General features: G+C 38.3%; 2 protein-coding genes across 2 annotated transcripts in view; both read left to right on the forward strand.

The window, feature by feature from the left end:
• blo (bloated) overlaps positions 1 to 4586 on the forward strand; it is a 72619-nt gene extending 68033 nt beyond the window's left edge. Inside the window, exons 8-11 of the mRNA XM_034969965.2 lie at positions 695 to 838; positions 2455 to 3008; positions 3302 to 3405; positions 3505 to 4586. Coding sequence (XP_034825856.1) covers positions 695 to 838; positions 2455 to 3008; positions 3302 to 3405; positions 3505 to 4013 — 1311 coding nt within the window. The 3' untranslated portion in view covers positions 4014 to 4586. The remainder of the gene's footprint in view (positions 1 to 694; positions 839 to 2454; positions 3009 to 3301; positions 3406 to 3504) is intronic.
• Positions 4587 to 11752: 7166 nt separating this feature from the next.
• Positions 11753 to 14596, forward strand: LOC117983426 (NF-X1-type zinc finger protein NFXL1). The gene has a single exon (XM_034969971.2). It carries the CDS (start codon positions 11892 to 11894, stop codon positions 14370 to 14372), a length of 2481 nt encoding a protein of 826 aa, XP_034825862.1. The 5' UTR covers positions 11753 to 11891; the 3' UTR covers positions 14373 to 14596.
• Positions 14597 to 15227: the final 631 nt, after the last annotated feature.

The raw sequence follows: 15227 nt of genomic DNA on the forward strand, positions 1-15227 counted from the left end.
AACTCCTAGAGGTTTCTACACAGATTATCTGTTAGTGATAATAACCGGAAATGACAGCTAAACGTGCTCTCCGAGTCACGGTGGATACCAAAAGGCCAAATTTGGACCTCCAAAGTCGGTCATCCATCCAGTTACTGACTTGTGTCAACTTGTGTTGATGATGGCAAGCACGTAGCTTTGTTTTGTTTGCTCAAGCAAGTCAAGTCAAGCAAAAATATAAAATCGCATCAATCACGGTCAATCATGTAAATTGATAAATAGGAGAACTATAGTTCTCCTGTTTATCAATTTACATGATTACTTTATATAGTTACCGACATAGCTCAACGGGTTGCGAAGCTGAAGTGGCAATGCGCAGGGCACATAGTTCGTAAAACCGATAGACGTTGGGGTCCCAAGGTGCTGGAATGTCGACCTCGCACCGGAAGACGCAGTGTTGGAAGACCCCCCACTAGGTGGACGGACGACATCAAACGAGTCGCAGGGAGCCGCTGGATTCAGGCGGCGCAAGACCGTGGCGTGTGAAAGTCCCTACAAGAGACCTATGTCCAGCAGTGGACGTCTATCGGTTGATGATGATGATGATGACGTAAATTGACTCAAGCAGCAAGGAAACATTGAAGCATCTACGAGCTTGTCATCGAGCCGCTCGACCGTCTCGGAAGCCCTTAAGCAGTTAATGATTTAATTTCAGGCACAGAAGTACCGCGAGAGGCGCAGATTAGCGACTCCTAGTCCTACGCCGTCGCCGCCGCGTCGTGAGCCCGCCCCACAGTCCTCGGGCAACTGGTTCAAGTCCATAGATAGGCTGGGCAAGAAGCGAGAGAAAACCACTAAGGTAATAATGTTATACTTCTCTCGCAAAATGCCCGTCCACTCTTGAATGTTGCATGTAAGTATTTATCTACTAGGCAGGACTTCTTTCTGCAACCAACGCTTCTTCTGTCAACTTTTCCTATCATGATTCATCATAGAAGTTCGCATCACTCGGGCCTGAGTCTGTGGCAATTGGCAGGACACATAGTTCGAAAACACGATAGATCATAGACGTTAGGGTCCCAAGGTGCTAGAATGCGATCTCGCACCGGAAACCACAGCGTTAGACTTTCCTATGAAGTTACCTGGGTGTAGCATGGCACGAATCAATATTTGAACGATCGAATCGCAGAAAATGAACGATTGACGTAAAATGTAATTCACTAGCGAGCGACCCGCCCCGGCTTCGCACCGGTACTTAGTAGGTATTACAATTTTCGTTGAGATCTCTATTTTTTTAAATGAAATATAGCCTATATTACTCAGGAATAATGTAGCTTTCTACTAGTGAAATAATTTTCATAATCGGTTCTGTAGTTTCAGAGATTACGGGGCAAAGACAGCTTTGATTTTACACTTTTCAATTTTTTTAAAAGCTTTTGTCTTTTTTTACATCATATATATAATATAATATAATATATATATATATATATATTATATATATTATATATTATATTATTATTATATATATATATATATATATAATATTATAAATAAGAAAGTGTGTTTGTCCGTCTGTCTGCTACGTTTTTTCACAACCCATCTGTTAAACCGATTTTGACTGGTACAGAGGATACAGGCTACTTTTTGTCCCAGAAAATCAAACAGTTCCCATGGGATTGTAAAAATCCTTATCGATTAGTTGGACAGACGACATTAAACGAGTTGCAGGGAGCCGCTTGATTCAGGCGGCGGCGCAAGACTATGGCAAGTGTAAGTCTCTGCAAGAGACCTATGTCCAGCAGTGGACGTCTTTCAGTTGATAATGGTGATAATGATGAGTCTGGTCTCCGAATAGAATAGGCTACTTGACAATTTTTTTAAGTTGGTCTTAAATGGTTAATATTTGTCCTATTATATCAAAAAAATTAACACTATATTTTTTTGCGCCCTAAAAACCGTAAAACTTTAATTTAAAAAAATATTTTTCTTAGACAGGTGAAAACACTGTCGGCCATGTTTGGCCGATAGATTATCTGTGCTCTGACGTCATGCATTTGTAAACAACAGTATAACCCTGTGGTTATACTGTTGTTTAACCACAGGGTTATACTGTTGTTTACAAATGCATGACGTCAGAGCACAGATAATCTATCGGCCAAACATGGCCGACAGTGTTTTCACCTGTCTAAGAAAAATATTTTTTTAAATTAAAGTTTTACGGTTTTTAGGGCGCAAAAAAATATAGTGTTAATTTTTTTGATATAATAGGACAAATATTAACCATTTAAGACCAACTTTAAAAAATTGTCAAGTAGCCTATTATAGTAGGTCTTTTAAATTGACCGTGTGAAAGATACTCAATTAATTTGATTTTTCGGAATGACCACTACATATTAGGTATATGCTGAATATAAGTAATGATTCTCCTAAAATCTATAACGACGTTTCTAAAAATTCTGCAATTATATTTTACAGGTTGAAAAAGAAAGCGTGATTACTACTGAAGACGAAACAAGCCGTCGTGTCTGGTCAAAACCAGCTAAACCATTAAACTCTCCTGCGAAAAATCTTCGCTTTTTTGGCGACACCGATCCTGAATCAGACACAAACATAAAACGGACTGTTACTAAAACGAAGAGTCACCCGATAAAGAGCCATGGAACTCTGCGGAAGACCATTTCCAACTCCAGTGCGGGTCTGGACGAAGTGGACCACAGCGAGTTGTCGAACAAGAGTTACTCTTTGTCAAACCTTCATAGAGATAAAAGCGAGTCGCCAAAAACGAAGGAGTATTATAAGAGGAACTTGAAAAATATTTCAGAGGTTCAAAGTAATTCGGAGAGCGAGAGTCAATTTGCAAAGAAAATGGTTTCCAAACCACCAATCAGTCCTTACGACAGATCGAGGAGTCACAGTAGCTCGAAGACTCTCAAAGCGAGTAAGGTAGACATGAGGAGGCATAGGGGCGACGACAGAGGAAGTTCGTCAGAACTAAGAAGCAGCAAACCGGAGCTGAGCAGGGATGCAAAGTGAGTATTTACAATAGCTTCGGAATTTTGAGGAAAATTGAGGAAACCTGCGTGCCTTAGAGTGCTTCATAATGATCTTATAGGTGTGTGAACTCTACCAATCCACACTTGGCCAGCGTGGTGGACTATTGCCAAACCCAAAGAGGAGACCCGTGCTCAGTAGTGAGCCAGCATTGGGTTGATCATGATGATGATTTACAATATAAAATCTTTGCAAAACAGCGAGAGACAACAGAACATAAATTGACATTAAAATTATTTCGTGATGTTTGAATAATTTATTTTTATTGAAGATCACATCGCCGCACACCGGTGGCGCACTCCGGCGAGAGCAGCACGGAGGGAGACTCCAGTCACCAGTCCCAGCGAAGTGTAGTCTACCTACACGCCACCACAGGTAAAACAGAGTTAACTATAATTATTTTAATGTTAACATTTTGGTAAAGATTTGCACCCATGGAGACCCTAATCTAATTTCGATTAAATTAAATTCCAGTTGGCGACATCCCAGATCCAGGCCGTGTAGCTCGCCACCGGTCTAAAGACGACGTCTCCTCGGTAATGTCTTCCAACATCCAGGTCCGAAGCACCACCAAAAGCTTCTCCCTCTTCGCGCCGTGGACCCCGCGCCACCCCAACGAACAGTATGACGTTCACTACGCACAAAAACCGCGAAAAACGAAAAAAGAAGTAAGAAGAGAAGAGAAACCGCTACAGAAGAAATCGTACAGCCAAACAACCCTAAATCGACGCCCAAACAGTCAAAATAGACTCACAAGTTCTAGTACTACGCTATACCGACAGAAGAGGGGAAAAGAAAACGATATATCCCAAAGCACGATATCCCGTAAAGGTGCGACTGAGAAGAAAAGCCAATCGAGTGAAATATTGAATAGGGATGATCGAGAAAGGGTTTCGCGTTCGATATCGATACCGAAAGATAAAAAGGCAGGCTGGTTCAAATTGTCTAAAACTAAAAAGCAAGAGAATACCCGCGTACGATAACTGGAGAGTTTTCTAAAGAAATTAAGTAATTTGTTTGTAAAGTAAATTATAAATAAAATAAACTAAAGTTACTTAAATACACTGGCGCGTTCTATAAAATCAACGCATATTTGCATAATATGATATTAATAATATTATACATAGAAAATATAATTAATTCATCAATTTCTTCAAATGTTTTACTATTGTATTTTGTATTTTCTAATCGACTAAATACTATATCATAATAATAAATAGTGAATCATAAATTAACATAGTGCCATTGCGATAAACCTAAACGTTACCAATTCTTAGTTTTATAGTCAGTTTTAATTTTATATTCACGTAATCTATTTTACTAATAATGAAAATATTAATATTTTAGGTAGGGATATATTTTATTAATTTGTTTTTGCTTTGGATCTCTACTTTTAAAACACCTTTAACATAATAATACTATAACTATTTTTTGTAAGTAGGTACCTAGGTACACGATTTGTAGGTACAAGAAAGTTAATAATAAGCTGCTTCAACACAGAAAAAAATATTTTATTAAAATTAATTTTAAGAATAATAAATTTTAATTAAAAATTATAATTTCTAATTTGAATATTTTATTTAATCACCTCCTTCCTTCTTTTCGTTTTTAACTAGGTAAGAGTCAGGAGTGGCAGTTTAGAGAAAACAAAAAACAAATCAATTATTTCTTTAAAATATTTTTTTTTATTTTTTTTTTATTCACAACTTAAAACTATCATTACAGGCTAACCTAATGCGATAGCTAAGTTAACTTAAATTATTTATATCTACTTATTACCTATTACATACTTTTTACTATTTACAACTAACTGACTTAAACTTAAATAACCCTACTTTATTTAAAAACTTAACAAAAACGTTGTGGCCCTTATGAACTCGCCCAGTGAGCAGCTGAACAGATCGATGTGTTCAGCGACCGAGTTGAGCGTGCAAGTCGCGCGCGTGAGCGGCGCCCGCTGCAGCAGGCAAGTGCGAGCGCGCGGTTGCTCCAGCAGTGGAGGCCTGCGTCTGCGTGACCCACTGTCGTTCGGCACGCAAAAGCGTAACTCCTTCAGAACAGCAGGGTTATGCACCTTCCCTCTTAGCACCTTAAATATGTATGCAGCCAGGGATACTTCTCTTCTTAATTCCAGTCTACTGTATCCCATCATGCCCATGACAAACAGAGTGGGATACAGCAACGGGTATTCCGGATACACTCCGTACAACATTAGGTACATAAACCTTAAAAATTTATTTTGAATGCGTTCCAGCATCACTTTGTACTTAGCTTCACCCGGTGACCATATGGATGCGTTGCATTCCAGATGGCTTTTCACCAGGGCTTCATACAAAGCACGCAACGCCTTGATGTTAGTGAACGCATTCGCTTGTCTAAGGACAAAACCCAAATTCCGATACGCTCTCTTACATGTATCGGCTACATGTTTCCGGAAATTTAGGTCGGCGCTGAACTGAATCCCTAGGTCCCTAACCTCCGTGACCCGCCGCAGCGTCTGCCCCTCCAGCTGGTACTGATGGTGGCGCGGGGCGCGCGCGCGGCTGAACGTCATCACAGAACACTTGGAGACATTAAAATGAAGCTTGTTCTCTTGGCTCCACTTGCTAACTGCATCTATGTCTCTCTGTAATCTATCGTGATCCGAGATCTCTTGAGTCAACATAACCTCACTCCACATTGCTTGCCAAATACTCGCGTACAAATACATTTTGGCAAACAAAAAAAGTGGCCACGGCGATATGGACAAAACATAATCATTTTGTCATGTTCTAATAAGAGCTTAAATGCATTTAGCTATCTCGCTCTAACAGTAAGTGTCACAATAGGGCTACTTCTAATAGTCCTTATTCTGAGGTTAGAGTAAATTCTCTGCTCTCTCCATCTCTCTCACATAACGCTGCTGCTATCAGCAAAGAGTATGTACCTAATCACTACGTTTTGTTTGCTATCAGCGCCAAAATGGACAATGGTGAATAAGAGTAGGTAGTGTTGTCCGTGTTCATCGTACCTTGACGCGTCAGTAATATGTTGACATCATTGTAAATCACACAATAATATAGTATACCCTTGCTAGCACTAGGAAAAAGTGCTTAAAAATCTCCATTGTGCTCTAGAATTTCCATATACCTAATATGGGTATTAAATAATATCATCTGCACCCGCACCACCTATCGAAGCTTTTTAAGGCTTCCTTATCTCCAGAGAAAAAAAAACCCTCATAGAATCACTTTGTTATCTGTCGGCCTGTCTATCTGTCGTGTCTGTTTGATCTATGGGGTATCAAAACCTCAACAAAATAAGGTACTTTCTCGTTGACCTAGAATCATGAAAGGCAAGCATACCTACCTCGTCGGTAATTTCTTTAACACTAAACTTAATGAAACGCTGATGTGCTCAAAAACATTAAACAGACACTCTTTCAAAGGAAAAGGTTGAAGAACGAACCAAGCTTAGACTGATGTAAAGACTTCAAACGCGTTTAATTTTTTTAAATGCTTTGTGCGTTACTTTAATCTCCAATCCAACCCAATCCATCAGTCTCTATGCGTCCACTGTTGGACTTAGATAGCCCTTTAAGAGCGCGCTGTCAAACACGGTTCTCCACCTTCCTAATACACTCGCTTCCCGCCACCTTCCTCAGCTCATTACATGCTTTTTCCGTTCCATAATTTCTGTCCCTACATTTCGGGAACACTATTCGTATTGAAACATGCAACACTGCAAATTACAGTGCTGCCAACAATCGGATCACGCGTCAAGTTACGATGAACGGACCTCAGACTATGAATCAAGGAGACTTTGGCATTAAAATAATAATACCTTGTTAGAGCAAGCTAGGTGTATAGAAAAGCTCTGAAGAGTGATAAAGAAAAAAAACAGTTTTTTTCTTTGTCATAGTTTAGCTTTTTTTTGTTGGGCACAGTTGTCATCTGTGCCCAACAAATCTCTGTGATAGTAATTTATTGCGAATATTATGACTTTTTATTTAGTTTTCTGTTTTACATTTAGTATTGAAGGTGTGTAGAAGCCATTTTGCTATGACATGAAATTATGAAATTATTTTATTTGCTAAATATGGGTAGTTTACAAAGGTCTTAATACTTTTAATCTAAATAGTCCCCACATGTTTACTGATACTTCAGCATGCAAATATTAATAATAATATAATATATCTACACCTAAAGGTAATTTGTACAATGACAAACGATGTAGGGTATATTATTCAATGCCGATTATTATACTCTTTCTATAATAATATTGTTATTAACTTATTTTATAAAATTACAACTAATTAATTATACATCTTAAATTAGCACTATGATTTCCATGGTATATAATTGAGGTAATGTAGAACGATTCATCGCACAACCATTGAAAGAGCTTCCTTTTAAAATGTGTCGTCGGTGGTTTTTTTTAATTTGTAAGTATCTAATTTATTATAAATTTTAATGCTCATTGCGTAAGGCGATTTTTGAGTTCGGTTCTGTGTGATCGGCTGTAAAAGTTGTAGCCAGAGGCGGATTTGCAGTCTTGGCCGCTCTAGGCCCCAGGCCAGAGCCGCCCCTTTCCCAGCTCTCATCATATTAAAGACTAGCTTATGCTCGCGACTTCATCCGCGTGGACCACACGAATTTCAAACCCCTATTTCACCCCCTTAGGGGTTAAACTTTCAAAAATCCTTTCTTAGCGGATGCCTACGTAATAATAGCTATCTGCATTCCAAATTTCAGCCCGATCCTTCCAGTAGTTTGAGCTGTGCGTTGATAGATCAGTCAGTCAGTCAGCCAGTCACCTTTTCCTTTTATATATTTAGACTACACAGTACTTAATGAATTTACTTTATTGTCAATTTTCATCGAAATCGATTCAGAAATTTAGTTAACATAGCTGGTACCTAGTTTGCAATATTTTTCGACCTTTCAGAGATATTTGCATATTTAAATAAAACATTTAAAACGGTTATCTGTATATATAAAAAAAGTCCTGACAGACTGATCTATCAACATACAGTTCAAACTTACGGACGGATCGGGCTGAGATTTGGCATGCAGTTATCTATTATATGACGTAGGCATCCGCTAAGACAGGATTTTTGAAAATTTAACCCTAAGAGGATGAAATAGGGGTTCGAAATTTGTGAAGTCCACGCGGATGAAGTCGCGAGCATAAGCTAGTTTAAATATATATAAAAAGACTTGTTCTGATCTAATCTAAACTACTACTTCTACTGATCTAAACGCACAGCCTAAACTGCTGGGTTTAGAAACATGAAATTTTGACAGTAGGTAAGTTCCTTTTCTAACGTAGGCACCCACTAAGAAAGGATGTTTGAAAGTTCAACCCCTAAATAGGATATGGAAGTTTGTATGAAAGTCATTTATTTTTAAAGTTACATCGATAAAAATTGTTATACAAGCATCGATATAAATGACAAGATATGGTCAAGCTAACAAAATTTTTCACGGTTTTGGAACCAGATAAATCAGCGCCACCTCTTAGATAGGTACTAACCTGGTACTAATGAACGACTCGTTTGAAATCCAGACGTCACTGAGGTTGCATTGGTGCTAAAGCACCACTGAGTCAGTGCCATTTTGTTTGTTCAAAAAACCCTGTCCATATCAAGTCAATCTCAATGTATGTATGTATGTGGCTTTCGGTTAATAATAAAAATATTATGTAAGTATTTCATGCTTTTTGAAAATTTTACTTCCAAGGGGGTTAAATAGGGGGTGTAAGTTTGTATGAATTTCCGTTGTTTTTCAACTTATTTCCATGAGAATTGGTAAGTATGTAGGTAAATGAAAAAATACGTGTTTCAGGATTTTTGAAAATTCCACCCCCATGCTTTTTTTTAGTATCGTAAAGTACTGACAACAATACTTTACTATCATTACAATCTAGCCTATGAGAGAGGCTAATAAGTATTTATTATATTAACCTAAACTTATAAACGTACTTACTACACCTAAGAATCGGTCTATTGAGTCTTTATTGGTAGAGACTTTGTTCTTGTGTTCTTTAAATTGCACTAGCACTATGCTTTCACTTTGTTCGTGTGTTCTTTGAATTGCACTAGCACTATATTTTCACCCCGACGCTGATATTCTAAATCCCACCCGAGTGAAGCCCGGGCAGATCAGATAGTGCGTTACAAAACTCGTCTGCACTTAAAGGACTCTGCTAAGGGATTGGTCAACTGAGTTTGGATACGCGAGAGTGAAGACTCGAGTGACTACCAGATGGTGTCCAGATGGCAGAACATCGTTTAAAACCCAAAACTAAGATTGTCATTAGGGTACCCGGACCAATAGATGAACATTCGGAAATTCGGAATTCAAGTAAATAGTCGTATATTTTTCAAATCACATAATAATATGTACTGAATAATTAATATTTTTTCTTAATGTTTTTTCAACTCCCCAATGAATAAAATTTTAAAGTCACTAGTAACTAATAAAATAGGAGGCACTGGATGTCCTCTACTGGTAACTGTCAAAAGATCTGCATTTAATAAGGACAAAAGTAGATTCATAACAATATCTTTAAAAAATCAGCCAAGTGCGAATCAGACTCGCGCACTGAGGGTTCCGTACTGCAATCGTATTTTATCGACATTTTGCACGATAAATCAGAAAATACTGACTAAATCTCGTTCAAACCAATTTTCGGTGGAAGTTTGCATGGTAATGTACATCATAAATTTTTAGTTTTATCATTCTCTTATTTTAGAAGTTACAGGGGGGAGACACACATTTTACCACTTTGGAAGTGTTTTTCGCGCAAACTATTCAGTTTAGAAAAAAATGACATTAGAAACCTCAATATCATTTTTGAAGACCTATCCATAGATACTCCACACGTATAGGTTTAATGAAAAAAAATATTTTTTGAGTTTCAGTTCTAAGTAGGGGACCCCCAAAATTTATTGTTTTTTTTTCTATTTTTGTGTGAAAATCTTAATGCGGTTCACAGAATACATCTACTTACCAAGTTTCAAAAGTATAGCTCTTATAGTTTCGGAAAAAAGTGGCTGTGACATACGGACGGACATACAGACAGACAGACAGACAGACAGACATGACATTATACATTTATAAGGGTTCCGTTTTTTGCTATTTGGCTACGGAACCCTAAAAAATCTATAGCATCCATTAGCATCTTTAAAATTCATCGGCGCCGTAATAATCGTTTTTTTTTTATATCACATAGTTTTGTAGTGATCGCTCTTTATATGTTTTCTCATGGATTTACTTTATTAATCGCGATTTTTCAAACAGTAATTATTTAAATCACACAAACACACGGACATACACCCTATACCCTACCCTATACCCTATCTGTATTGTTTTGCCAAAATGTATCGCGTAAAGTTTTATGGTCTCGTTTTGGTGGTGTCGTCCGTCCCTCCTGTTGTTTATGAATAGGTTTTCTGTACCATGTGCGTTCGAACGCAACATGAGACCTCATAGTAACATTTGTGAATATGGGTTGTAAGTGTTTACGCTTTTGCATTTCTCGATCCTTGGCCTATTGTTTCGTTCACGTAAAAACAATGATCTATTGTCCTTTTATTGGTTGCTTACGCACTTTCTATTCCTGATTTCTCTTGAACTTATTGATTATTTATAAAAGTTCAAGTTAGTTATAAGTATTAATACGATGCATTGCAGAGCGGCCGCCCCTAATATGTGGCCGCTCTAGGCGCGGGCCTATTGTGCCTAAGGGCAAATCCACCACTGGTTGTAGCGAACGCAAATGATGAAACATAACCTTTCTTATATACCTAAGTATGATTTCTTTTGTTTTTTTGACCCTTTCAGCTATACGCGTCTGACAATTAGTCTCCTTGATTCTTAGGGTGAGATCTATAGAGCGCACTTTGACTTTGCTCAGACTTAAGTTTGAGTTAAAACGAGACAGATTTATGTGAGAGATATAGCTCTGTCTCGTTTTAACTCTGTCTTAAGTGTAAGCTAAGTCAGAGTGCGCTCTATAGATCTCACCCTAAGTCTGAGGACGGACAAGGGAACGGACCAGTGTTTCCATATGTAAATCGAGAATTACCGTGTTCAAGGGTTAAAATTACGGTGTTTCTAGATTAAATTACGGTGGATTAGCTAAAAGAATACCGTGTAAATTACCGTGTCATTTTTAAAAGAAAAAACGTCACGAATTTGCTTTTTAATCAACTATTAATATTATTCTGAATCTGACTCTCCTAGCATAGCAATATCTTTTTACGGATACGGATTTATTCATATTAATATTTTGTTAAATCTTATTAGTTTTACATTTGACTCCTTCCTAATTGCTTGAATAAGGACGAAAATAGATTGCTGAGATTTGATGCTTAAACCGAGAGCAAGAGAAATGTTGCCATTATGAAATATGCTTAGGTGACTGAGATTCGTACTCGTATTACGCAGTATATTATGAATTCTTAACGTGATTTTGTATTACGGTGACACGGTCAAGGTAATGGCCATATTACCTTGACGGTAGATTAGGGCTGAATTACGGTGCATCTACGGTAATTACCGTGTACATGGAAACACTGGAACGGACACTATTTTATTAGTCTGTAGGTACGTAGGTAGGTACATTCCACGATACGATACCATAGACAACATAAAATTGTACACGTCAGCCATCGTGTCAGCCATTCATCCCAAGGTGTCAGCGATATGTGTCAAATGGTCATTGGTCAAATGTCATATTGACAATTATTATTGTCAAGTGCAACAAAGTGCAACCTTGGTCTGTGCCTCAATGCAACAATCACAATAATTTGCAATTTGTCTCACTGACAAAACTTAAATAAAATAAATAAAAATAACGAACCTACCCTACCAGCTATGGCTAGAAGATATCGCGATGCTGCCGCAAAATTACAGGAAAACGTTAAGAAACACTTGCAAATTATAAAAAACGAGGTATCTTCTTCGGAAGACGAAGAACCTTTTGAGCAGAATGTCCTGGACGGCGTATTTCAAAGCTATTGGAGGGGTGGCGGAGATACACGAATGCTAGAAAGAACTAAGAATCTTCTCGAAGAGTCGATAAGTGGTAGGTCTATTACGTGCTTAATCTGTATCGGTTCAATAAAACGGGCGGACGCGATATGGACTTGTGAGCACTGCTACTCCTACTTCCATCTATCGTGTATTCAAAAGTGGTCGAATGACAGCATTAGCTTAAGGAGCGAAGAAAGTCATGGCCCCATAGCAGTGTTTCGACCTAAGAACATTGAATGGTGCTGTCCAAAATGCAGGCACTCTTACGATAAAGACGATATTCCCCGAAAGTATCGCTGCTTTTGCGGTAAAACTGACGATCCTGCCTGCCACCCTTGGTTAATTCCTCACACTTGTGGGGAAGTTTGTGGTAAGCGGCTGTCTTTGGGAGAGAGTTGCAAACATAAATGCTTGCTGCTATGCCATCCAGGGCCGTGTCCCCCGTGTCCACAGACAGTGAATGGAGCATGTTTCTGTGGGAAGGAACGTAAGAGAGTCCGATGCAGTGCAGCTCTCTGGTCTTGCCAGCAACCATGTAAAAGAATATTGCCTTGTAAGTCCCATAAATGTGAAATTGAATGCCACAATGGAGACTGTCCACCTTGCAACTACACAAGCTTGCAGTCTTGTCAGTGTGGAGCTGAGAAAATAAAGCGACCCTGCAATGATCTTACATGGCAATGTACAAAGCAATGTAATAAACAATATGCATGTGGGTACCATAAATGTGAGAAAACATGTCACATAGGCAGTTGTGGTTCGTGCCCTAACTCTGGAGTTCAATCCTGCCCATGTGGCTCCAACGAGCGCTACATACAGTGCCCCGATGTGATCGAGACATGTGTCAGCACTTGTGGGAAGAAGCATGAAGATTGTGAACACAATTGCCCAGCGAAGTGCCACAAGGGGCCATGTCCTCCATGCCAAGTTCTGATAGAAAAAAAATGCCAGTGTTCAACACATACTCGGTCACTTCCATGCAGTAAAGAGTTCAGATGTGAAACTAAATGTAGGCGTACAAGACCATGCGGTAAACATGGATGTGGACGAAAATGTTGTGATGGAAATTGTCCTCCTTGTGAAAAGGTTTGCGATAAACCTTTACAATGTGGCCGCCACAAATGCACCACAGTGTGCCATCGTGGACCGTGCTATCCTTGCCCATTGGAATCCAAAGTAACTTGTCGCTGTAAAGAAACGTTTATTACAGTCCCTTGTGGTAGAGAAAAGCACACACGACCACCGAAGTGTTCCATGCCATGTAAGATTAAATATAAGTGTGGACATGTTGAAGAAAATAAACATACTTGTCATTTTGGTGACTGTCCACCATGCAAAGCTGTTTGTAACAAAACATACGAATGTGGGCATCTCTGTGTAGCCACTTGTCATGAATATGTGTCAGTTGTGTTTAAACAGGTGGAAAAGCCTGCTACTCCTTGGGAGATTCAGCCTACTAAAACCAAAATTGTAAACCTAGTTTGCCCACCTTGTGAAACCCCAGTCTTGATCACATGTTTCGGAGAACATGAGACAGATTACCAGCCGTGCCACACGGCAGCCCGCAGACCCTGTGGTCGTGAATGTGGTAGGCCACTCGCATGTGGAAATCATTTATGTGATCTTCTCTGTCATTTGCATGAATTTAATCCTGACTACCCAAATGTGCCTTATGCTTGCAAACCATGCAACAAAGAATGTTCAAAAGTCCGTCCAAAGAAATGCACACACAAATGTGCTAAACAAAGCTGTCATCCAGGGCCTTGTCCACTGTGTAATATCTTGGAAAGAATTCCATGTCATTGCAAAGTGACAGAAATATATATGCAATGTTGGGAGCTAGCAACTGCAACAGAAGAAATGCTGAGTTGTAAACAGCAATGCCCAAAGAATTTAGATTGTGGTCATCGCTGCAAGAAAGTATGTCATGCAGAGCCATGTAGAGATAACCAAACTTGTTTAAAAAAGGCCAAAATTAACTGTCCCTGTGGTAATTTGAAAAAAGAGGCACCATGCAAAGCTGTTAGAAACTCTGAAATACAGATAAAGTGTGATGAAAGTTGTGAAGCTAAAAAAATTGCTGCCAAATTGGAAAGGGAAAAAGAAGAAAAAAGATTAAAAGAATTGGAACTAGAGAAAAATCGCAAAGAATTAGAGGAGTATGAATGGAAATTGAGTGGTAAGAAGAAGAAGTATAAAGAGAAGAAAATAGTGATAAACAGAGATGATAGAAATTGGCTACGTAAATTTTGGGTTCCTATTTTATCTATACCAGTAGTAATTTTAGCTGCTATTTATTGCATATTTAATCCAAATATTTAACTAAATAATATGTACAGAGTACAGACTGATATTATATTACATTACACCTTACCTTGACTCACAAAACCATTTTTCTGTATTGAGTTAATGAATGTTTGACCTACTTAGTTTTTGTATGTTTGTAATTATATTATTGAATGTGTTATCATTGCACTATAAAGATTGTTTTTATAATTTACTTAAATTTAAATATTTAAGTTAAAATAAACTACAGGATTTTTAAATTTTCTTTTATTTATTTATTTTTTGTGCATGAAACATTCCAATTTGTATCTTGATTTTGACGAATTTTAATTATAACTAGCTTATGCTCGCGACTTCATTCGCGTGGACTATACAAATTTCAAACCCCTTTTTTACCCCCTTAGGGGTTGAATTTTCAGAAATCATTTCTTAGCGGATGTCTACGTCATAATAGCTATCTGCATGCCAAATTTCAGCCCGATCCATCCAGTAGTTTTAGGCTGTGCGTTGATAGATCAGTCAATCAGTCACCTTTTCCTTTTATAATATATTTAGATTAGACTAGCTGACTCGCCCCGGCTTCGCTCGGGTGGAATTTAGAAAATCGAGGTCGGGGTTAAATTTCCAAAAATCCTGAAATACATTTTTCTTCATTTGTTTCCGAAAACCCAAATACCAATTTTCATGCAAAAAGCTTGAAAAATGACGGACTTTCATACAAACTTCCATCCCCCATTTAATCCACTTAGGGGTGGAATTTAAAAAAATCCTTTCTTAGTGGATACCTACTCTTTACAAAGAACACACCCTCCGAATTTCATGTCTCTAGGACCAGCGGTTTAGGCTGTGCATTGATATATATGTCAGTCAGTCAGGACTTTGAATTTTATA

This window comes from Maniola hyperantus, chromosome 7, assembly GCF_902806685.2.
Source record: "Maniola hyperantus chromosome 7, iAphHyp1.2, whole genome shotgun sequence".
In the NCBI taxonomy this organism is placed as follows: Eukaryota; Metazoa; Arthropoda; class Insecta; order Lepidoptera; family Nymphalidae; genus Maniola; species Maniola hyperantus.